Source organism: Phacochoerus africanus, chromosome 10 (genome assembly GCF_016906955.1).
Source record: "Phacochoerus africanus isolate WHEZ1 chromosome 10, ROS_Pafr_v1, whole genome shotgun sequence".
NCBI classification, from domain to species: Eukaryota; Metazoa; Chordata; class Mammalia; order Artiodactyla; family Suidae; genus Phacochoerus; species Phacochoerus africanus.
In genome coordinates, this window is record NC_062553.1 from 37,888,095 (window position 1) to 37,913,200 (window position 25,106).

General features: G+C 41.1%; 2 protein-coding genes across 3 annotated transcripts in view; one reads left to right on the forward strand and one right to left on the reverse strand.

The window, feature by feature from the left end:
• The window catches only part of CNGA1 (cyclic nucleotide gated channel subunit alpha 1), a 72,580-nt gene that overhangs the window by 38,898 nt on the left and 8,576 nt on the right, over positions 1-25,106 (reverse strand).
• NIPAL1 (NIPA like domain containing 1) lies at positions 1,000-24,600 on the forward strand. Of its 2 annotated transcripts, XM_047798633.1 has the most exons (6): positions 1,001-1,184; positions 10,602-10,868; positions 14,594-14,650; positions 19,720-19,810; positions 22,342-22,502; positions 23,037-24,600. In XM_047798633.1, the coding sequence occupies exons 1-6, from the start codon at positions 1,139-1,141 to the stop codon at positions 23,654-23,656; spliced, it is 1,242 nt and encodes a 413-aa protein (XP_047654589.1). In that variant the 5' UTR covers positions 1,001-1,138; the 3' UTR covers positions 23,657-24,600. The 2 variants fall into 2 exon arrangements, with proteins under 2 accessions (XP_047654590.1, XP_047654589.1); XM_047798634.1 differs by lacking the exon at positions 14,594-14,650 and having other exon boundaries at positions 1,000-1,184.

Below are 25,106 nucleotides of genomic sequence, written 5' to 3' on the forward strand. Positions count from 1 at the left end.
TCGGCCTAAGAACAAGAAAAACAAGATTGAGGCTTCTGCTATGAAACGCCTAGGTAATAAAGTTAATAGCGCTGCTCATGATTACCTAGAGGAGAGGCAAAGGGAAGCACACAAGGGTATTTCCTTCAGTGACCCCAGAGCACAGAGGGCACCCCATGCCTGTGCTGAAGGTTTTAGCAGGAAATAGGAAATATACCCATATCGTGTCCCACAAGGACCCGCTACCGAGCCTTCCATTGAATAGCTGGTTAAATTACTTATTCTCACTCTTTTTTTTTTTTCTCTAATCCCTTATCTGTAAATCAAGGTTAATAGACTATGCTGTAGATATAATGAGTTAATACATAGAGTGTAAATACATAGATATGCACAGTAAAACAAGAATATCATAAATGTTACCTACTATTGTGGGAATGAGTCGTTTCTGAGCACTGCCTTTGGTTTAGGGTTTTTTGCAAGTAACCGTGACTCCGGAAAGCGGTGTAAGGGGAGGCGGGAGTTTGAAGCCAAAGGATCCCAAGAAAAGTTACAGTGGGAAAAAAAAAAAAAAAGCTGATAGTGGTACAAAACGCTAACGTCTATTCTAAAGCCCCCAGAATAAAGTTTCACATGGTAATCAGAGCAGAATCCCAGTGGGCACAACTTCCCTACAATGCCCCATACATCTAAAGCAGGGCCCTCAGAATCCAGCGGCAGGGGTTTCGACCCCAGGGAAGCCAGAAGGGGGCTCCAGCACAGAATTTACGCCCCTAAATTCCCCGGGAGTTGGTTCGGCGGCCTCCACGCTCTGAGAGACGCCTTAACCCTGTGAGGTGTGTCTGTGTTTTCGCACTGCTGGGCTCCCGCAGGGGTCCCGCCCTACGGACAGCAAACGCTTCCGCCAGCCACACACCAGTCCGAAGGCCTCAGCAGCCGAGAGTGTTGGGAGAGTCCGCACCCAACTCTGGGACCTCGGGGGCGTGGCTCGCGCGGAGGCCCCACCCCGTCGTCCCCATTGGCTGAGGCTGCCGAGGGGCCGGGGTCAGCGCGCACCAGCCCTGGACCCTGCAGTTCCGTCCGTACCCTGTCCCATGGGGAGGTGGAGAAGCCCAGGTGGGTGAGGAGTGAGCTTCTGCGCCCAGGAAGCCCCATCGGGGCCATGGGGGGACAGGTGAGGCTGCCGCCCGGAGAGCCCTGCCATGAAGGTGAGTGCCCCCAACCGGAGTACCTGGCATCCGGGTGGCGATGAGACAGGGAGGGTGGTCCCGGGTGCTTGTGGAGACCAACCAGAAAGGGATACGCCGACTCTCAAGCACTCATTCATGCACTTATTCATTCAGTCATTCAGCCAGTTCGTCAGTCAACCAATACTTATTGATGCCTACAATATGCCAGACTCTGTGGGAGAGCCTGAGTAGTCGGATAAGACATACGTGGCTCCCACCCGGGTCCAGAAGGCAGATCCATGTAAATTAACCAGGGTTGAGTGTCGAGAGGGGCACTCAGGATGCTGTGGGAAGACTCCCAAATCTCATCTGAGAAGGGCGCTTCTACTGATTCAGACTCACTTTGAGTCCTCGGTCGACGTCACCCAGTGGGCAGCGGGCGTGCCCGAGGACGGGGCAGGAGAATTGGGTCTTGCGCCCAGCACTGGTTTGGCGAGGATCCGACACTTTGGACGGTCAGGCGCCCTGACTGGATCCCGGGGGAGGGTGCCGGGCAAGCCTAGGCCACTCACATCCGTCCTCTTCCTTTGAGATGGAAACGTCTCCAACCTCCGAAGCCTCGCGTCTGACTCGCTGTGCAGTCACTTTTTGGCTGCTTAAGACGAGAGCGGGACCGAGGAGGAGACGAGGAACTGGGCGCAGTTATTTGCGGGTTTCTCACTGCTTTCTGGTATGGAGTTTCGGCCCCCACCCACGTCCTGTAAAAGCTCAGGGCGGCCCCTTGCCCTTTGCCAGGTGTTTGCAACACTGGCAGACTTCCTACAGTCTCAGTGCAGAAAGCGCGTGTGAGTCCGGATAAAATTAGGGACCCGGGTAACGGAGTGGGGGAAGGCGGGGGCGGACAGTGTGAATCAACTGAAATGCCAGTGTTCGGTTTTCCCAGAGTCTAGAAGAAAGCCGATTTCTCATTTACCTAGTGTGGTTGTAAAGAGAGGCCGCAGTGAGAAGTTGTGGCAAGAACTCTACCTTTCCAAAAGCGCTCATAGCTTCCCTGGTTTTCTCTCCTCGCTCTTCCAGCCGATTCCTTGATATGGAGAGCTTTTTTAAAAAGAAAAAAAAAAAAAAAAGGCGGGGTGGGGGGAAGTGAACTAGTTAAACCTGTGCTGGCAAGAGAAAGAAGGGCCACAAAGAGAGAGAGAAAAAAATGCCTGAATGATTCACAAACTATTCAAAGACTGAGTTTGGGAAGTGGTTACTAAGGCAGCTGGATCTAGAATTATTTCCTAGATGGTCAGGTTGTGTGACCTTTGTCTACAGAATTCCTAAAGCCGTAAGTCAAACTGTTACTAACACGTCCACCCTTGTTTACTCAAGGATCTGTAAGTAAGCAGGATGCATGAATTACACAGCTTGTTTGATTTTCTTACTTTGCTCCTGCATTTGGTTCCAACAAGAAATATTCAAGTTCTATGCTTAAGAGCTGAGGTTAATTGTGGTAATTGTGTGGGAGGCAGGAGGGAAAGACTTTGGAGAAATCAGAATTGTTATCAGTAGTGGGAAGAGGTTAGGCTTTGGCACCTGTCTTCTCAACTAAGGCAGCCTTTGTTGTCTTTCATCTATAAATTGGAAATAATTCCTACAGTTTGGAGTTTGAGGAAAACAGGCAGGCGGGATTACCTATGAAGCACACACTTCAGAGCCTGACATGGAGTAAAGGCTCCATTTTTCATTTGTTCATTTACTCAAATGACAAGAGTCCCGTCTGCCAGACATTAGCCTAGATTCTGGTATAGAGGGGTTTTCAAGACAGTCTGGAACTAGACAGTCTGGGCCTGTGGGCCCAGAGAATTGAATAAGTTTTCGTAATTCATTTTAGGGTTGGTTTGTTTGTTTGTTTGTTTGTTTCTCTTGCTTTTTAGGGCCGCATCCACTGCATATGGAAGTTCCCAGGCCAGGGGTCAAATCAGAGCTATAGCTGCCGGTCTGCGCCATAGCCACAGCAATGCCAGATCCGAGCTTTCATAATTTGTGATCGAACCTAGCACAAAATTATTTGAGCTTTTGTTTTTTTCTGTAGGTGCCCATCCCCATTTCTCTGGCCCCTTGGATACAATGGTATACATTAATGATTCTGAGATTTTACACTTAAAAAAAATCCATATCATAAACTTTTCTCAAAATTCCACCAATTGAACATGACTTTTATTGTCAGGACAAGCTGTATTTTCTATGTAAAATATAGCTTCTTTTTATGTTACACTAAAAAAAGATTTCCTCTAGATTTTTACAAGAAGACTAAAAGTATAAGTTTTTCCAGCCTTCTGTAGATTTCCTAAGTGTTGAAATTCAAGTGCTTTAAGGTAGTAAACCTTCTTCACTAAAGGTTGTTTAGAAAACAGTATGTTATTAATTGTAGCAATTTATGCAGGAAATCTGATGGTCAACAATCCACAAAAGGTATTTGGCTTCCAAACACACTGATAGTGGGATGATCTGGTTTACAGATACAAGTTTTTAACTTAAAAAAGAAAAAATCAACACTATCTGCTTAATTCTACTTGGGTTTTCTTTGAACTAATAGGCTTCTTACCCAGGTGTATCAGAATTTATGTGTAGATATATCTACTATGATTACCAAATTAGCTCAAAATTGTTTCTCATTCCTACTCCCTTTTTTCCTCCTTTTTTGGTGGTTTTTCACTAAAATTGTCAGCTCTATGAGAACAGAGACCTGTTTACCTGTCTTGTTGATCTCTGTCTGGCCAGTTCTCAGAACAGGGCCTGGCACACAGGAAATGCTCAGTAAGAATCTGTTAAGTGTTGAATGAATATGTATTTAACATGGTGCCTTGCATGGTAGGTGTTCAACAACTAGTTTGTTGGGTGAAGAAATGAAATAGATACATGGATATGCAATGTTGTTGCAAAGCCATAATTAAGCTGTAAGAGCAAGTTTGGTGGATGGGTAATATTAAATTGTATGATGGAGAATGAGAAGTTCCTTTAGATTGGGAAGGCAGAGAAGGCATTTTAAGTGGGAATGAAGAGGAGGAGTAAGCCATGCCAGCCATTCCTGGGACTAAATAACAAGGACAGGCTACTCTAAGGCTTTAAGGTGAGAAGGAATTTAGCCTATGGAAAGAAGGGGAAAAGTAGGAAATGAGGTTACAGAGGTATCTGGAGATAGGAATCTGTAGCCCCTTTTAGACTATAATGGGGACTTTGGATTTTTTTATGAAAGAAAAAGGGAAGCCATTATAGAATTTTGGAAGGAGAAAAGACAAATATTGGAACTCCTTTTTTATTTTTGTCCTTTTAGGGCTGCACCCACAGCATATGGAGGTTGCCAGGCTAGGATCCAATCAGAGCTATAGCTGCTGGCCTACAGCACAGCCACACCAGATCTGATCCATGTGTGTGACCTACACCACAGCTCACGGCAATGCCGATCCTTAACCCACTGAGCGAGGCCAGGGATCGAACCCACATCCTCATGGATGCTAGTTGGGTTCATCAACAACTGAGCCACGAAGGGAACGTTCGTGGAACTCCAAGCCTGGACCTACTTATTTATATAAAGGCTCATTTCCCCTGATCTTGTCCCCTGCTACTCTTTGACCTCATCTCATACCATCTCCCTTCTCTCTCTGGCCAGCCTGGCTGGTGCAGTTCCTTCCTCTCCTTCAGCAAATTCCCACATGAGGGTTTTTGATTTTACACTTAGCAGCAGGGTTTGTACTGCTTTTGTACTGCTTTCCGTGGCACTCAACAGTCTATAGTTATTAGTTCACTTGTTTATTCCCCCCCCCATTAAAATGAATATAACAGAGCAGGAATTTTATTTTATCACTTCTGTACCCCCAGCTTCTAGAAAATACCGAATAGATAGTAGATATTCAATAAATATGTGTTGAATCAAAGAATGAAAACATAACTAGTGTTTTAGAGAATGAATGAGAGAAAGGGTAAAGCAATGTATAATGTCAGAGGTGAGCAAGCTTCAGAGCATATAAAGCTTTTTACAAGTCCAGGATTAGGTGTTTAGATTTTGTTGTATCTGCCATAAAAAATCATGGGGAATGAGGCATGGGAGTGATGTAGTCCGATTCACAGTGGCTGATATTTAGAGAAAAAATTGTGGGGGAAATAAGAGATTTCATTCATTCTTCCCTTTGCTAAAATCAATAGGCAGGTGTAGCAGTCAGCTATTTCTACATAACACATAGCCCAAAAAAGAATCATACATTTTTGCTTATGCATCTGTAGGTCAGCTAATGGTTTACTATTCTAGGCCAGGTACACCTGGGTATCTCTGTGCTGGGTTAAATACCCACCTGAGTTTGACTCCTGAATGAGAGATGAGCAGAGGTCTGCTCCATGTGTTTTCATTCTGGGGTCAAGTTCAAGGGGCAGCAGCTTCTCCAGGAAGCTGTATTCCTGTAAAGCACAGAGGCACAGGAGAGTAAGCCAACCACATAAGTACACTTGAACCCTCTCCTTTTATCACCTCTGCTGACGTCCCATTGGCCACCAACTCACTTCCAACCAAACATCAGGGGAAAAATATGTCAAAGGGATAAGGAAGTAAGAATATTTGCTGAAATAATCCAAATTAACCCAGTAGAATAGTGAGACAATGATTTCCTCAAATGGGAAATACCTTGCAGTTATTAAAAGTGTAGTTACATGCAGTCACTGGCTTCTCAGACACCAGATATGCTACGCCATGTACTAAATGGACAATTTAAGTTATTATTATCTATAGACAAATAGGACTTGAAAAAATTATTCAAAGCATTTCACTTTTATATAAACAATAATAAATTTTAAGTGTCTTTATTTGTACTTTTTTTTTTACTTTTCTGAAATAAAAAGAATAGTAACCTGGGAATTGGGTTTCTTGGCCCTGATTTTGGCACTTACATGATTTTGGAAAGTCACTTGCTATCTTAGTTTCTTTAGAATGTCTTCCAGCTACAAGTGCCTATGAATAAATTAATTTTTTTTTTCTCTTTTTAGGGCCGAACCTGTGGCATATGAAGGTTCCCAGGCTAGGGGTCTAATTGGAGCTGTAGCTGGTGGCCTACATCACAGCCACAGCAATGCAGGTTCTGAGCCGTGTCTGTGACCTACACCACAGCTCACGTCAATGCCAGATCCTTAACCCACTGAGCAAAGCCAGGGATCCGAACCTGCGTCCTCATGGATGATAGTCGGGTTCACTAACCGCTGAGTCACAACGGGAACTCCTGCCTATGAATTTAGAGCTGGTCCATCAGCAACATTTATGAGCTACCAGTACTGTAAGTAAATTACTCTGGAATTACTTTTGATCAAACCACCGAATTATGGGAGGGATCTTTAGAATCCTCGAGTCAAACTCCCTCGTTTTAGCGATGAAGAAACTGATGCCAAAAGTGATGACTCAAATTGTCCAGGATTATAGATAATTAGTAATGGAGCTTAAGGTGCGGAAAAGGCATATAATCCTATAGAAAATTTAATTTTGTTATTCAGTGTTTAAGCTGTTATGCGTAAGTAAATGTTCACCTGTGCATAGAAGATACCTCTTAAGTTGAATCACATGAACTGCTATTTCTGTAGGTCAAAAAATTGTCAAATGTCATCAATTTCATATGATCTAACATAATTGACAACATTAGCAGCACTGTCTGTGAGAACAAAAATACTATAAATTACCCAAATACCCCCAACAATAAAATATAAAAATTTTCTTTTTCTTTTTTTTTGTCTTTTTGCCTTTTCTGGGGCTGCTCCCGCGGCATATGGAGGTTCCCAGGCTAGGGGTTGAATCGGAGCTGTAGCCGCCGGCCTACGCCAGAGCCACAGCAACACCAGATCCTTAACTCACTGAGCAAGGCCAGTGGTTCCTAGTCAGATTTGTTAACCACTAAGCCACGATGGGAACTCCCATAAAATATAAAAATTAATGAGATAGTCATACAGCAGAATTCTACAGAACAGTCCTGGGGGCAGGGGGACCCTTACAACCACAAGCATCAAGACTGATAAATCTTGAAAACAAAGTATTAAAGAATACATACTATATGAGTACATTTTATAAGGGACAAAAAGAGGCAAACTAAACAATTTATTATTTAAAGATAGAATCTTATAGGGGAAATCTTTTTTTTTTGAGCAGAGGAATATTAGAAAATCAGGATAGTTGTTACCTCTGAGGAGTAATGTTTTATTTCTTAAATTGAGTGGCTAATACACTGGCATATATTATTTTTTCTTTATCACGGACACACCTTTCCTAAATATTAATTTCTCAATATTTAGAACAATTTGGAGTTCCTGCTGGGTGCAGTGGGATCCATGGTATCTTGGGAGCACTGGGACCCAAGTTAGATCCCCACCTGATAGAGTGGGTTAAGGATCCCACATTGCCACAGCTGTGGCTTAGGTCGCAGCTGTGGCTCAGATCTGTTCCCTGGCCTGGGAACTCCATATGCTGAGGGGTGGCCAAAAATGAAGAAAAAAAATTTTTTTAATTAAAAAAAAATAAAATGGGAGTTCCCTTCGTGGCTTAGCAGTTAACGAACCCAAACCCGACTAGGATCCATGAGGATGCGGGTTCAATCCCTGGCCTCGCTCCATGGGTTAAGGATCCCGTTTTGCCATGAGCTGTGGTGTAGGTCACAGATGTGGCTTGGATCCTGAGGTGGCTATGGCTATGGTGTAGGCCAGCAGCTGTAGCTCTGATATGAGCGCTAGCCTGGGAACTTCCATATGCTATGAGTATGGCCCTAAAAAAAATAAATAAATAATAAAATAGAACAATTTATAATAACATCAAAGAAGCAGTATATGCTTGCTGCTGACAGGAGTGTAAATTGCTACAGAAACTTTAGAGGGCTATTGACATTGCCTATTAACATGAAAAATAAGGACTGTGACAGATTTTCTGTGTTGCATGAACTTTGGATTAAACTCCTGGAGTTTCGCTTACTAGAATCCTAAGAAGCCAGCTCTGATTTTGAGACACTCTGATTCCTCTGAAACCCTCCAAAGCCCCCGCTCACACATTCTGCTCCATCTATTTCTTCCCTCCTGCCCTACCCCCCTCCCCAGCCACCAACCAGCCTGTCACTCCTTGGCTCCTTCCTTCAGTCGTATCTGCTGTGGACTCTCTCCTTAATATGCTCCCAAAACATAAAACAATTTAAGTTCCAATTTAAGTTCCAGTATAACTAGACTAGATTTTTATTATTTTTCTTGCCATAAAACTTGCCATAATGTTCCCTTACAATGAGAACTTACAAATTGCAACAAAGATTATTTGCTCTCTCTTATTTACCCTCTACCCCCACACCCCCTAAAATGTCGGAAACATTTTGCTATGTCAACAGCTCAGAAAGAATATTGTTTCACTGGAATGAGGTCCACCCACACAGTTTTCAGAGATAAAGTTTTGGAATGGTTATGTTAACTACATAGTAAGTGACACTAATGCAGCCTTGGAATTTACTGGAAAGTCAAGCCAGATGTTTGCACAAGAATTCATGTAACCGAAATTCTTACTACCAAAAGTTACTTTGCACTTAGTCTTTAGATGAGATGAACAGTGCCTGGGACAAGATTGCTAAGGCCCAGCTTATTTGAAAATCTGCAGCAGTTCTTACTAAAGCAACCAGCCTAAAAAATTCCTTGGTTACCACAGACTATCCCTGAAGTAACACAGTTTTCCTTGGCGTATTTAGAAGTTTTTTTTTTTTTTCCTCCTTGCTTTTTAGGGCTGCATCCACAGCATATGGAAGTTCCCAGGCTAGGGGTCAAATTGGAGCTACAGCTGCTGGCCTACACCACAGCCACAACAGATCCGAGCCACGTCTGCGACCTACACCACAGCTCACAAAAACACTGGATCCTTAACCCACTGAGCAAGGCCAGGTATCAAACCTGCATCCTCATGGATATGGTCAGGTTCCTTACTGGTGAGACACAAGGGGAACTCCTAGAAGTTTTATCTCAGAATCTACCCCATATCTCTGAATCAAAGTTAGTTCATTTTCAAATTACAGACATAAATGAAATAATGACCATGAAAAGATGGAATTCAATTATTTTACCTTTTCCTAGGCCAGAACTTTATGTTCATTTCTTAATATGTGGTAAAATTCACATAACGTCATCATATTTTGCCCAAGAAGCATAAGATCTCATTTCTAAGATTTTGTTTCTAAGACATCATTTAGTCAAACTCTTTTGTTATTCATATGCCTTCCTAAGATTTTTGAGATGTAAAACTAATTTTTTTCACTGATTTCTGAAGTTGTTGATTAATTTTCCTTTGCTCATTCATGCTAGGAAAAATATGCCCTTTTAAAATTTTGTTACACCATTTTTTAAGGTTACTTTCCATTTACTGTTATTACAAAATACTGGCTATATCCCTTGTGTTGTACAATATATCTTCAAGCCTATTTTATACACAGTTGTTTGTACTTCCCACTCCCTCACCCTTATGCTGCACCCTCCCCCCAACTGGTAACCACTAGTGCTCTATATCTGTGAAAATGTGCCTTTTAAAATGGGGGGGGGGGGAGTTGAAAAGATGGTCAGAAAATCTAGTCTCAGTGTCACCTTGTAGGCGCTTTCAACTGGAGAACAAACAGATTATAAAAAGTATCTTGGTGTAAACTGTTTTCATTCTGTGTTTTAGTGTTTAACCTCAAAAGAAAAAAAAGGCACTTAATATAATGGGGCTCGTTCAGTGGATTTACATGCTTATTTTGAATCATGTTCAGAAAGAAAAAAAAAGGCTACTAATGTTTAATTCATTTTTGTATTAGATTCTATTTTATTAAAGAGGAAGTGAGTGAGTAGATCTGAAAAAATTATTCTCTGCAGGGAACGTAGTTCAGAACACTAAACCCGATTTTAAACACGTGTTCTGAAGTGCACATTTCATCCCCCACCAAGTGGGCTAATTGGTTTCCTGTAAGGCGTTGGTTTCGGCACTGAGGGTTGAGGTGCCCTCTCCTGCATTCGGGCGTCACAGACATTGCTGGTCTCCAGGAGACACCCCAATAGAGTGAAGGAGAGAAGCAGAAGGTTGGGGGTGGGGGGGGCGCAGCATGATGAGCTGCTGAGCCCAATTCGGGTCTAAACAGCTGCATGCTACTCCAGCTGGAGCAAAGAACCAAGTACGGCCAGATTTTCCATTTTGAAAGAGGAATCTAGACTGCCACATGATGCCTCCCTTTTGTAAATGACAACTAAAAAGTTGTGAAAACCTTTAGAAGAACCTGTGTGAACCCAACTGAATGTGTCTGCGAGCCTGTGGACCACGTGCTGGAGACATCCCATCAGGCGGTAAAAAAGTGTGTCAGTGCTGTCCGCTCAGCTTCCTCTCTCTTAGAGAAAGAAAATATACAGCAGTGCATCTTCCTGTTGTCTGTTGACCTTTCCCTCTTTTTCTTTTTCCAGGCTACGTGCTGGCTCTGATCTGTCCAAATGCCTCCCAGGCTTGGTGTGAGATCACACATGTGTCACAGCTACTGGCTTCTCCTGTCCTCTACAGGGACCTGAATTCCAGCATAACCAACCTGAGCATTTCTGCAAATGCTGAGAACAAATACAGTCTTTATGTAGGCCTGGTACTGGCAATAAGTTCCAGTATTTTTATTGGCTCCAGTTTCATCTTGAAAAAAAAGGGCCTCTTGCAACTGGCCAACAAGGGCGTTACTAGAGCTGGTAAGAAACACATGCAACTGACAGATTCAAGTTTCTAACTGCGGAAATAATTCTATTGCAAGGTCACAGTGCTACAAGAATAAGATTTTGCTGTCTCTATCTTAGTGTCTATCTCTGTCCTTAGCAACTGGATATTGAGCTGGTTTTGTTACCTTTAGGGTGAGATTAAAACTCAAGGTGTTTAGAGTGTGAGATGGGTTCTTCTTTCATAGCTTTGGTCTGTGATTTCAGGATCAAAAGTGAGATCAGGCTACTGCTCTGCTTAAAACACATCAGTGGCTTTTCTTTGTGCTCAGTAAAATCCTTCCACAGTCCCTGACCTCCTGCCTAAAATGGTCTATGCTACCTTTCCAGCTTAATCTTCTGCTTCCCTCCCCATCGCCTGCTTTTCTCTGGTTCCTGGAATGTACCAAGTTCTTTTCCACCTCGAAGTCTTTCTCTTTGCCTGAAACTCTCTTCTCCCTGCCTGTCATTTGTCTGCCTCAACTTTCAGATATCCAGCTAAAATGTCACCACTCCAGAACGGTCTTCCTAGACCGTTGTCTCTGGGGAAGTCGCCCTCACCTCCACCCGGGCTATTCTCTGTCGTTGCACAAAGGTTTTCTTTGTGTCTGGAATAACGTAGCATGGTACATTTGTTGTTTATTATTTTAAACAGGCTTACTAGTTTATTGATATTAGACTCATCAGAGTATGAACCTTCCCTAGCATCATGGTTAGCACCCAATAAATATTGTCAAATCAATAAATAGGTAGTAGCATTAGGTTACTGTTTATAGTGACATTTCAGATGCTGTATAGCTCTGCTTGACTATCCCTCATTAACCATGAATTTTCTATTAATTCTTATTAAGAATAATGCCATAAAAGAGCTAAATATCATTCTAAGGTTCATAGGGGAAAACAAATGACCATGAATCACACAAACAAGTTTATAAAAGGGTAATAATGAGAGGATATTAAAACAGTTTGGTAGTGGCATTTAAAAAGAGAGACAAAATAATAAAAGATAATCAAATTGCCATATAAATACATACGGCAATATAATATATGATTTTGTAAGAGGCATTTCAATCCCCTGGAGAAAGGATGAATTATTCAATCAAAAATACTGAGTCAGTTGGCAAAAATCAGAGGACAAAAATGTAAGACGTCTAGTTTATATCATTTGGCAAAATAGATTTCACGTAGTTTAGAATTAAATTTAAAATGAAATATTTTTTTAAAAAACCTAACAGAAAATCTTCTTAAGCATAAAGATAAAGGAAATACTCAATGCTATATAAAGGAAGAGATTACCTGGATTGTCCAAGGTGGTGTGTGTGTGGGGGGGGAATCCTACCTGGAAATACCTTTAACTGAAAATAAAAGGGAAATGACATAGGAGGAAAAAATTTCAAAATATATGGCAAAGGGTAGTTAAGGTCCACAATATATAAAGAGTGACTATAGTCAATAAGAAAAAGATTGGTCCATAATATATAAAGAGTGACTATAGTCAATAAGAAAAAGACTGGACAGCCATATGTAAATCAGTGAAAACAATAGGCAAAGCACATAAACAAGGAACTCTCAGAATAATTATTGTTAAGTAGCCAGTAAACATAGCTGAGTAAATGTTACTTCACTAGTACCCAAAGAGAAACCAACTTTATAGAAATGAACTTCTGAGTTGTGGCGTACTATTTTAACACGACTTGGTTTTTTCCTGAAAAAATAATTCCCTATGTTGTTAAGGGAATTTGAGGAATAAACAGCTCTGTCAAACATTGCTGGAGACAATATAAGTGGGTACAAACTTCCTGAGAGCAATTTGGGAAAGCTTAAAAATGTCAATATCTTTAAACCTAGTAATTTCACTTCTGGGAATTTATCTTAAGAAGTGAACAAAGCTACAGTAATCAAAACAGCATGGTATTGCCACAAAAACAGACATATAGAACAATGGAACAGAAGAGAGAGTCCAGAAATAAACCCACACACCAATGGTCAATTAATCTTCAACAAAGGAGGCAAGAATATATAATGGAGAAAAGACAGCCTCTTTAATAAGTGGCATTGGTAGGATTGGACAGCCATATGTAAATCAGTGAAATTAGAACTGATTCCCTCACACCATATACAAAAATAAATTCAAAATGATTTAAAGGCCTAAATATAAGATATGGCACCATAAAATTCCTAGAAGAGAACATAGCCAAAACATTCTTGGACATAAATCATAGGAATATTTTTAGATCAATCTGCGAAGGCAAAAGGAATAAAAGCCAAAGTAAACAAATAGCCCCTATTCAAACTTAGAAGCTTTTGCACAGCAAAGAAAACCATCCACAAAATGAAAAAGACAACCTGTAGACTGGGAGAAAATAGTTGCAAACAATGTGACCAACAAGGGGTTAATATCCAAAAGAAACAAACAGATCATACAGCTCAATATATTAAAAAAAAAAAAAATCAAAAAATGGGCAAAAGACCTAAACAGATATTTCTAAAAAGAAGACATACAACTAGCCCACAGGCACATAAAAGGTGCTCAGCATCACTAATTATTAGAGAAATGCAAAGCAAAACCATAGTGAGGTATCACCTCATATTAGTCAGAATGGCTATCATCAAAAAGCCTATAAATAACAGATGCTGGAAAAGGGTGTGGAAAAAAGGAACTTCTCCTATACCGTTGGTGGGAATGTAAATTGGTGCAGCCACTATGGAAAACAGTATGGAGGTACCTTAAAAAGCTAAAAATAGAGCTACCTTATGACCCAGCAATCCTGCTCCTGGGTATATCCAGAAAAGATGAAAACTAATTTGAAAAGATTTATGCATTCTAATGTTCATAGCAGCACTATTTACAATAAACAAAACATGAAAACAACCCAAGGGTCCATCAACAGATGATTGGTTTAAGATGTGGCACATCTTAAACCAATGGAATATTACTCAGCCACAAAAATAAATGCAATCTTGCAATTTACAGCAACTTGGATAGACCTAGAGAATGTTATACTAGGTGAAGTAAGTCAGAAAAAGACAAATATATGATATCACTTATATGTGGAATCTACAAAATAATATAAATGAATATATGTACAGAACAGAAACAGACTCACAGACATAGATCATAACCTGTAGTTACCCAAGGGGAAAGGATAAATTAGGAGTATGCAATTAATAGATACAAATTACATAAATAGATAAGCAGCAAGGGTTTACTAGCTAGCACAAGGAACTACATTCAGTATCTTGTAATCTATAATGGAAAATAATTTGAAATTTATATATACATAAAACTAAATCACAATGCCATACACCTAAAACTAACACAATATTATACGTCAACTATACTTCAATGAAGAAACAGAGAGGGAGAGGTCCCATTGTGGCTCAGCAGTAATGAACCTGACTAGTATTCCTGAGGATGAAGGTTCGATCCCTGGTCTCGCTCAGTGGGTTAAGGATCCGGCGTTGCCATGAGCTGTGGTGTAGGTCGCACACGTGGCTCAGATCTGGCATTGCTGTGGCTGTGGGGTAGGCCAGTGGCTATAGCTCCCATTCAGCCCCTAGCCTGGGAACCTCCATATGCCACAGATGCCACCCTAAAAGACACACACACAAAAAAAGTCTTGTTTTTCCAACCATATTCCAGTACCTTTTGTAGAAGTCAGTTCTTCAAACCCCCCTCCTCCACTTTGGGAACCTCATTTCTGTTTTTACAATTTTCCTAGGACAAGGTGGACATTCTTACCTCAAGGAGTGGCTCTGGTGGGCAGGATTACTCTCAAGTAAGTCCTTAAAGCCGAGAGGCATGTTTGCTTGTAAATGATAGAGAAACTACATGTAATTGTTCAAATGATTAATTTATCTTCCTAGTAAGGGTGGCATTTAAGTCTAGAAATTTTTGTGTAGGCAGAATGTCATATATATAAAACAAGTCATGTGAGTGTAGAATTAATTTTACACTTTTCCCCCCACCTCCACGTCCTCAATATGTGCTCTTGGAATGCAAGGGAAAAAGTTACCATCTGAAATCTTATATTTTCTCATAAACTTCTCCTTTTCTTGCATGTAATTAACTGTTGCAATTGAGGCAAATGCAGCCCTCCCACATTTTCCCAGCTCCTGACTCCATGTTGTAACTATTCTAGCTGCAAGGCATGGGGACACTTTTCCTGGCCAAGACCAGAACATGGATAAGTGCAAGTCCCCTTGGAGTGCGTGGCTCTTAACAAATGGAGAGACAAAGATTGTCAGCCTCTGCTTCCTCCTGGACTTGCCCCCAGGACTCAATGAGACCCTGTGGGGTGTGAAAGCACTTTCCTAAATGCTAATGTGATATCCAAAGACAAGGCAGTGTTATTGCCCTCGGGCGCTTTTGCAGATTTGTATCTGCCTCTTAACGCCTCTGAATTTTCTCAAATCCCAAGCCTAAAACTTCCAAAGAAAAGACCTCATAAACTGTAGTTTCACACCACTGGCCAGCCCTCTCCCTCTGCACCAGAAGCCCTAAAACTTCCATTGATTTTCCTGTACCAAGTAACACCTTTCAGTATTTTGAGATCCTGTTATAAGAAAGGCTTGGAGGAGTTCCTGTCATGGCTTAGTGGAAACAAATCTGACTAGCATCCATGAGGATGCAGGTTCTATCCCTGGCCTTGCTCAGTGGGTTAAGGATCCAATGTTGCTGTGAGCTGTGCTGTAGGTTACAGGCATGGCTCAGATCTCACGTGGCTGTGGCTGTGGCATAGGCCAGTGGCTACAGCTCCAATTCAGCCCCTAGCCTGGAACTTCCATTTGCCCCAAGTGCAGCCCTAAAAAGACGACGACGACGACAACAACAACAACAAAAAAAAAAAGAGAGAGAGAAAGAAAGAAAAAAAGGATTGGATAAATTTTCTTTTTTTTTTTTTTTGCAAGTTAGAAGCAATTTTATTTATTTTTCTTTATTATTATTATTATTATTTTTAATAGTTATTTCCCCAATACAATTTTTAATTTTCTACTGTACAGCATGGTGATCCAGTTACACATACATGTATACGTTCTATTTTCGCACATTATCATGCTCCATCATAAGTGACTAGACATAATTTCCAGTGCTACACAGCAGGATATCATTGCTAATCCATTCCAAAGGCAATAGTTTATATCTATTAACCCCAAGCTCCCCAACCATCCCACTCCCTCCCCCTCCCCCTTGGCAACTACAAGTCTATGCTTCAAGTCCATGATTTTCTTTTCTGTGGAAAGGTTCATTTGGGCTGTATATGAGCTTCCAGATATAAGTGATATCATATGGCATTGGTCTTTCTCTTTCTGACTTACTTCACTCAGTATGAGAGTCTCTAGTTCCATCCATGTTGCTGCAAATGGCTTTATTTCATTCTTTTTTATGGCTGAGTAGTATTCCATTGTGTATATATACCACATCTTCCTAATCCAGTCATCTTTTCTTTAATAAATGGTGGTACCTAAAAGGCTTCTTACTGGAAAGCTGGGTTCACCTCTTGGTGTGTGCCAAGCCAAAAGACACAACCCAGCCAAAGATCAAGAGAAGGAAGGATGGGCTACTTGTAGCAAGTGAGGAGAGCACTGAACACCAACTCTTAAAACTGGAGAAGTTTTAAGCTAAAAGTATGTGCAAATTCACTAAGGGGCTTGAGTGGTAGATACATATTGAGGAAGGGGCTTGAGCAGAGGAGAATTTGGCATAGAATTGGTGCAAAGTTTGACAAAATCCAAGATTTAGTTGATATTAGCTGGTATAGGCCAGCAGCTGCAGCTCCAACTCAACTCCTAGCCTGGGAACCTCCAAATGTCGTGAGTGTTGCCTTAAAAAGACAAAAAAAAAAAAATCTGCAAAACAGCTCAGGAATATGCTTCAGGCTAATCTTTACCATTGAAATGGAACTGGGAGTCTCTACAACTGATTTGTCCTCTTTGCCGTTGTTACTTTTCTTGCCTGAAAATAGTTTGTTTCTTTTGTTAAGATCAATAATTACTGAGAACTATTCAAGTATCGCAGCCAGGCTTTGGTCACAAAATGACTCAGGCCTAAATGGCTTCTCTTGTGTCAGAAAGCTGTATCTGAGAGTTCCCACTGTGGTGCAGGGGGTTAGTAATCCTGCTTGTCTCTTTTGAGGCAGTGGTTTAATCCCTGGCCGGGTGCAGTGGGTTAGGGATCCAGCATTGCTACAGCTATGGTGTAGGTCACAGCTGTGGCTCAGATTCAACTCTTAGCTCGGGAACTTATATATGCTATGGGTGCAGCTGAAAAAGAAAAAAAAAAAAAAAGCTATATCTGGTTCTTCTCCCCTCCCCTGCCACCTTATCTGCTTATAGGATGGTGAATAAAAACAATTTAAATTTGTATAAATTTTTCGGTGGCTTTTTTTCTTAGCATTTTCAGTTTTCAAAGTATTTTCATATCTGTTTTCTTACTTCATTTGGATGAATGTTCTTAAGGACTCTATCAGGAAAATCCCAAATATTTAGATGATTCTCGCTCTCTCTTTCTCTAGTATCTCCCCACCTTCTGCCCACACAACGGAATGAAAATAGAAGGAAAATATTATATGGCTATGTTTATAATTTTATTTTCATCATGCACAAAGTTTATGCCAGTATTGAAGAGAGAAAAAGCCTGTCTTCAACACTAGAGACTATATCTAGTGACAAACATATGGTACCTTAATTATGAGATCAATATTTTCCTGGAAAGCTGTCTGTAAGATAAAAGTATAAATAACGAAGTATTCTAGAAAGCTTATGTTGACGAAAAAAATTAATCAGTCAATCTAAGAAAGAAATGGAAAACTGAAGATTAATATATCCTGGGAACAGCCTCTCAGAACAAGAACCATTCTGCCTATATGAGAGGTCAAAAGCACAGTTATATAGACAGGGAGCTGTACATTAAATGACGTATAATGGACAGCTTACACAATCCAGAGCTGCATGTGCAAAGGGAATAGTTGGCCCTTACAGGATTAAGAAGGAAGATTGTCTTCTAACGAGGTCTGGTTAATGCAGATGCTCAACACAGACTAAAGGAGATGGAAGAGACCCAAAGGGACCAAGAAAGATTTTGTTTAAATTTTGTCATGCCTTAAAATATTAATTTTATTTCATTGCTTACTATTCCAAGAAAACTACCATTGTTGTTCTCAGGAGAGCAGTCTCCTAATTGTTCCATTCAGTAGGTTTCTATTTGGTTTATGATGTTTTCTTTCATTATCTTTCTAACTGTGGCGTATAGAAGTTCCCAGGCTAGCAGTCAAATTGGAGCTGCAGCTGCCAGCCCATGCCACAGCCACAGCCATGCCAGATCTGAGTCATATCTGTGACCTACCCCGAAGCTCACAGCAATGCCAGATCCTTAACCCACTGAGTGTGGCCAGGGCTCCACCTACATCCTCGTGGATACTAGTCGGGTTCTTAACCTGCTGAGCCACAATGGGAACTCCTGTTTGAGGATGTTTTAAAGCTGAGTCCTCCTGTAGATGTGGCTGGGGATGGAATGGGGATTGGGAGGGTGGTGTGGATAGCAGCCAGAGGGGGAAAAACGTGTGCTGGTGTCTTTTTTCTGTTAGACGCTCTCTACAAGTGTTTGCTTGGCAGAGTTTGCAATTGGAAATACGACATCCTGTGGGCAGGTGTTCAGCTGTGACGCATGAGAATCATTTGGCCCAATCCAAGGGCCCAACTCCCCCCTGGATTTTCCCTCACTCTGGAACTTAATTGCATCACACTATCTCATGGAAGTCTGGAGTTCCTCAGATAAGAAACGGACTCCAGGAACACACTGCTAGGGCTTCCAAATAGCTGCTTGGATCTCCTTGGGCTACTAAGATAGTGTTGCTTGCTTGTAAATCATCTGCAATCCAGAGGTGCCTGACTCCAAGGCCAGTGATAAGCATCTCTGGCATCCCTTGCCTGGACCTTGCATCTCTAGAAAGCATTCTCATTTTACAAGTTGCTTTACTGTTCATTTGCATAACAGTAGGGATGCGTTTTGTTGTTGTTGTTGTCTTTTTTAGGGCCGCACCCTAGAAAAGTTTTCAGACTAGGGGTCAAAGCAGAGCTGCAGCTGCCAGGCTACTCCACAGCAACGCAAGATCAGAGCCGGGTCTATGATCTACACCACAGCTCATGGCAACACAGGATCCTTAACCCACTGATCGGGGCCAGGGGTCGAACGAACCCACGTCCTCATGGATACTAGTTGGGTTCGTTACCACTGAGCCACAACAGAAACTCCAACTGTAGGTATCCTTTGGCAAATACTAATTCTCTGCTTCCTCCAAAGCTACCTCTGCTAGATTGATCAAATACAGTTCTGGTACTAAAGTAACAAAAGTCTTTATGGGAGGTCATTTAAAATATATAGTCTTTGGAGTTCCCATCGTGGCACAGTGAAAACAAATCCGACTAGGAACCATGAGGTTGCAGGTTCGATCCCTGGTCTTGCTCAGATCTGGCATTGCTGTGGCTGTGGTATAGACCAGCAGCAGTAGGTCTGATTCGACCCTTAGCCTGGGAACCTCTGTATGCCTCAGGTGTGGCCCTAAAAAGACAAAAGACAAAAAAAAATTTAAATAAAATAAAATATATATTCCCTGGTCATCACTTTTTGCACTAGTTGAGTTTGTATCACCAGGTAATTACAGTTTATCTGCATCCTTTTAATACCAAACCTCCCCTACCTTCCCTAAAAGAAATTAAATTACTGCTTTTTTTGCTGGCTCCATCAGTGTCTCGGGGATAAAAATCTCCTGCTTTGCATGTGTCAGTTGTTTTTCTTTTAGGATAAATAAGCCCATCGTTTGTATTCATGCTGCTGTTTGCTTTCCAGTGGGAGCAGGAGAAGCTGCGAATTTTGCAGCCTATGCCTTTGCACCTGCCACCTTGGTCACCCCACTGGGCGCTCTGAGTGTTCTCATAAGGTACGTGAGCAATAAAGAACTTGGCTTCTGTAGGGATCTTAAGGCCATGATAAACTTAACCCACAAGAAAGAGATGACTATGCCTATCTCCAAATTTTGAAAAATCACAAAAATAATTTGAGAAGACTACACAATAAATAGCATTAGAAATAGGAACTAGACTGTCTTTCTGATAAACGTAATTATGTTTCATTTGTGACAATTCAGTGAAGCCGAGCAGATTTGTTTTCCCCTCTCACCTGAACATATTGCCACAGCCCTTTGAACGCTCTCTGTTGTCATAGTGGCTAACAACCATAGTTATCAGAGGACTTTAAAAAGCATGGTGTTTGGGTTAAATTTCAACTGTCACTAAAAGTCCTACATTGTCTGCCTGATACTTCTGTTTGGAGACATCTTAGTTTCTTTTAGTCCTAGAAACAGGAATAATTCTTCTGTCAATAGAATGTGAATCTAACTTTTCTGAGTTGCTCTGTCTTATGATCCCAAATGAACATGTTCCATGTGCCCATGAACTCTTATTTTGTAGCTAAGTACCTGTTTTGCTTGTTGTCTTTTTCTTTTCCTTTACCTCCATTATCAACCTCTAGAAGAAAGCTTATGACGAGGCCTACCCACTTCTTTTCAACTTCCTTGTAGGATTGTTGTGAAAATTGAGTCTGTGCGCATAAAGCACTAATTAGAAGCCTGTCATCTAGTGAATCCTCTTGGTAGTGGTGTTTTTTGCAGAGGCTGCAGTTCCCAGGAGTGGCCATATGTGGGCGACTCAGAAAGCATCTAGAGATTGACCACAGTCTTGGGTACAAATAGATACTGACAAATACCCTGGTGAGAGCCCGGGCATCAGGAAAAGGAGCTGGAGCTGACCTACTGGTAGAGCAGCAGGGTGGTGTAAGCTGGTGTCCATGGTGGTGCCAATCTAGAACTTCCTGAGGCCATGACAACCAAAATAGTGGGACCCTGGATAGGCGTAAGGGCAGTAGCAGCTGGTAAGGAAATATTTTAATATTTTGACAACCACTGTGGGTGTATTTGTGTGCATTAGCTCAATACTGGCCCTGAGAAGGGCCATTCTTCTTTAGGCATAGGTCCTTCTTAGAAGCTTTCGTGAGCACACATGTTCTAAATGTATCATGCCAGGAAGATGGAAAAGATCTTCCATTCTCTTTGGCTTTTCAGAAGATGGGGACATTGAAAATGAGTTGAGTGGGACCTCTTGGAAGGTCATGGGAAGATCACAGGGGCACTGAATGCCTATTATAGATTTTAGACATAAAAGCAATTAAGCAGATTTGCTTAATCATCATTTCTGAGATGTTTAAATGATTTTTATTTTTTCCATTATAGTTGATTTACCATGTTCTGGGAATTTCTACTGTACAGCAAAGTGACCCAGTCATACATATGTATATATTCTTTTTCTCACATTATCCTCCATCATGTTCCATTATAAGTGACTGGATGTAGTTCCCTGTGCTATACAGCAGGAACTCATTGCATATCCACTCCAAATGCCATAGTTTGCATCTATTAACCCCAGACTCCCAGTCCATCCCACTCCCTCCTCTTCTCCCTCCCTCTTGGCAAGCACAAGTCTGTTCTCCAAGCCCATGCGTTTCTTTTCTGTGGAAAGGTTCATTTGTGCCATATGTTAGATTCTAGATATGTGATATCACATGGTATTTGTCTTTCTCTTTCTGACTTACTTCACTTAGTATGAGAGTCTCTAGTTCCATTTGAGTTGCTGCAAATGGCATTATTTTGTTATTTTTTATGGCTGAGTAGTATTCCATTATATATACCACATCTTCTTAATCCATTCATCTGTCAATGAACATTTAGGTTGTTTCCATGTCTTGGCTATTGTGAGTAGTGCTGCAGTGAACATACAGGTACATGTATCTTTTTCTTTTCTTTTTTTACTTTAAGGCCGCAGCGGCGGCATGTGAAGGTATGCAGGCTAGGGGTTTAATTGGAACTACAGCTGCCAGCCTATGTCACGGTCACAGTCACACCAGATCCAAACCTTGTCTGCCACCTATACCACAGCCAGATCCTTAACCCACTGAGTGAGCCCAGGGATGGAACCTGCAACCTCATGGTTCCTAGTCGGATTCGTTTCCGCTGTGCCATGACAAGAACTCTGCATGTATCTTTTTCAGTGAAAGTTTTATTTGGATATATGCCCAAGAGTGGGATTGCTGGGTCATCTGGTAGTTCTATATTTAGTTATCTGAGGTACCTCCATACTGTTTTCCATAGTAGTTGTACCAATTTACATTCCCACCAACAGTGTAGGAGGGTACCCTTTTCTCCACAGTCTCTTCGGCATTTGTTATTTGTTGACTTGTTAATTAATGATGGCTATTTCTGAGTTTGAAAACTCATCAGGTTTTTCAGTGGCACATAGCACATTCAAGTTAGTTGATTGAAACACAGAGCAGCACGCACCACAGTGCATCATCTGAGCTGCTGTGGAATCAAAAGGTAATGAAACAAGAGTGATTTTTTTTTTCTTCTTCTTCCAACAGTGCGATACTCTCTTCCTATTTTTTAAATGAGCACTTGAACATTCATGGGAAGCTAGGCTGCATATTAAGCATACTGGGGTCAACCGTGATGGTTATCCATGCCCCACAAGAAGAGGAAGTCACTTCTCTGCATGAAATGGAAATGAAATTGAGAGACCCAGGTCTGTGATGCAACCGAAGCACTTACTCAAATGCTGATCCACTTTCTCTCCTCATCAAATGAGTTTAAAATAATATTGTAATCCGCTTCCTAGGAGCCTAGTTGTGGATTGAGATACAATAAGGTTTGACTGAGTAGTACAAGTCTTCTAAAAAGGTGACAGACCTTACTTTTGTGTCCACCCTTCCCTTCTACACAAGGAAAGGAAGAGATGCAGATAGGAGAGGCAAGAGACTTTACTCCAACCCAAACTTGGACACCTTCTTCCCTGGGAAAATAAAAAGTCAATTGGACAATACCTGCTGTACCTCATAATGTTATCTGCGAGGTTCAAATGACATGTCTGTGAATGTCCATTGTCAAATATCCAGAGCCATGCAGTAAAACGTTGTTGTTGCTGGGTTTTTTTTTTTTTTTTAATGTAATCTCACTTCTTTTTTCAAAACACCTATGATCCTAATGACTTAACAACATTTCACAAAGACGCGATCCTATTAACATTCTCTGAAGTCTAATTCTTTTCTCCTCCAAACAGGATTTATCTCCTTTGCTGTGATCATAACTGTGATCTCCTTGGTGCTGATTCTGATCGTGGCTCCCAAGAAAGGACAGACCAATATCTTGGTCTACATTTCAATCTGTTCATTGATCGGCGCGTTTTCTGTTTCTTCTGTCAAGGGCCTGGGAATCGCCATTAAGGAACTGTTGGAATGGAAGCCAGTTTATAAGCATCCCCTGGTCTTTGTTCTGCTGGCTGTACTTGTGCTTTCAGTGACGACACAGATTAACTATCTCAACAAGGCCCTGGACACCTTCAACACATCTCTTGTGACTCCCATTTATTACGTGTTCTTCACATCCATGGTAGTGACCTGCTCCGTCATCTTATTCCAAGAATGGTATGGCATGAAAGCTGGCGATATCATCGGGACCTTGAGTGGATTCTTCACCATTATCAACGGCATTTTCCTTCTACACGCTTTCAAAAACATTGACATTACCTGGAGTGACCTGACAACCAACACTCAGAAAGAAGTCTTCTCTCTGAATGGCAATGAAGACAAATACGTCTTACTAGAGAACATAGAATGTGCAACCCCAGGATTTGATGATGACATTACCTTGTTTAGCAGGACCGATGATCAAAGTCCCTAGAAACCCTGAACATTAACCACGACGAGTCACTTGGAGAGAAGGAGGACTCTCTGACTCTTGGATGAACTCTTAGGAACATTGGCATTGTTAAAGTTCTAACTAATGATTTAGATGTGAAGCCAAACAAAAATGTTTCATTTGGGGCCATTAATTTTGAAAATCAAAGTTTTGGTGCCTCCCCCCAGAAGACTTCTGCTGGTTTTCATTTTTGCACACATGAAATATTTCCTAAGCCTAAAAGAAGTCAGAGAGTTAGACGACCCAGAATAATCTCTTCTGGTCGAAATGTTTGGCTCTGCCAGGTGGCTCTTCCTTTCTTTGGCTGCTATTCTTTTTTATGTATTTTTTATTATTTTTTAATGGCTACAATTGTGGCACATGGAAGTTCATGGGCCAGGCATTGAATCCAAGCTGCAGATGCGGCAACACCGGATCCTTTAACCCAGTGGCTGCTATTCTTAGTCTGTCAGTAATTCATAGGTATAGGCTGAATGGTGTGCTGATAAGCAGAATATCAATCATCACTCTCTAATGAGTCATAGTTTCAAATTATTAAAACTAAGAAGCAAAATCACTGATGCTCCCACCCCGCCACCACCAACTTCCTTCTTTCTAAACTACATAGCTAAAGAGTAGAGTGCTAAAGAAAAAAATCAGCATGTTGGAAATCTGCTCCTTGGTGGGCTAGAATATGCATGATACACATGCCCATGAGGGCTTATGAATTGTAATTTCATGACATATCATAGAAACTTATTATCAATTAAAAAGGGGAGAACAGAGGAGGGAGGGAGACAGTACCTTAGGGAAATGAAACACTTTATTTTTTGCTTTTCACAAAAACAAAAACAAATGACCATATTCACAGGTTCTCTTAATTCAGACCTGAGCAACATTGGACAAAATTGAGTTTCTGGAGAAATACAGGTGATTTCAGCTCTGGAGTTCCTTATATTCCTTTTGTTCCTTTCTTTTAGTGTTATCCTCATGGTCTTTTTCTTTGTTGATGCAGAGACTTTTATAAAGTAATTGCTACACTATTTTAGGGTTATATTGTCCACTTCAATTTTTTTCAAAGGTTTAATTCCCAAAAGGTGGGCTTTCCACAGACTGTTTAGAAACAACTAGAAAAATGTTTGTGAAAGACCTGCATGAACTCTTATAATGACCCTCTTGAAAAAAACAAAACAAATGCAATTGATTATGTTCACAGGTTCTTTTAACTCAGACTTGAGCAATATAGGACAAAATTGAGTTTCTGGAGAAATTTGGCACTTTCTTCTTTATTAAGGAAATTATAATCATTAGTAACCTTTTTTAAAATATAATGAGTGGTAGATGGTCTTTTTCTGTTGAATCTTGTCTTCAGCATGTTTTCCATACATTCTATTGTAAGTGTTTGGGGAGAATAGAAAGAGGAGTTAATGTCTTAAAAAATTAAGCCCCCAGG

Bases quoted from the DNA above. Each gene is read 5' to 3' on its own strand.
- NIPAL1 (XM_047798633.1), top strand. From the start codon at position 1,139: ATGGGGGGACAGGTGAGGCTGCCGCCCGGAGAGCCCTGCCATGAAG. The intron at 10,869-14,593 runs GTAAGAAACACA...CAATTTTCCTAG, and splicing joins CAAGGGCGTTACTAGAGCTG to GACAAGGTGGACATTCTTAC. The intron at 14,651-19,719 runs GTAAGTCCTTAA...TTTGCTTTCCAG, and splicing joins GTGGGCAGGATTACTCTCAA to TGGGAGCAGGAGAAGCTGCG.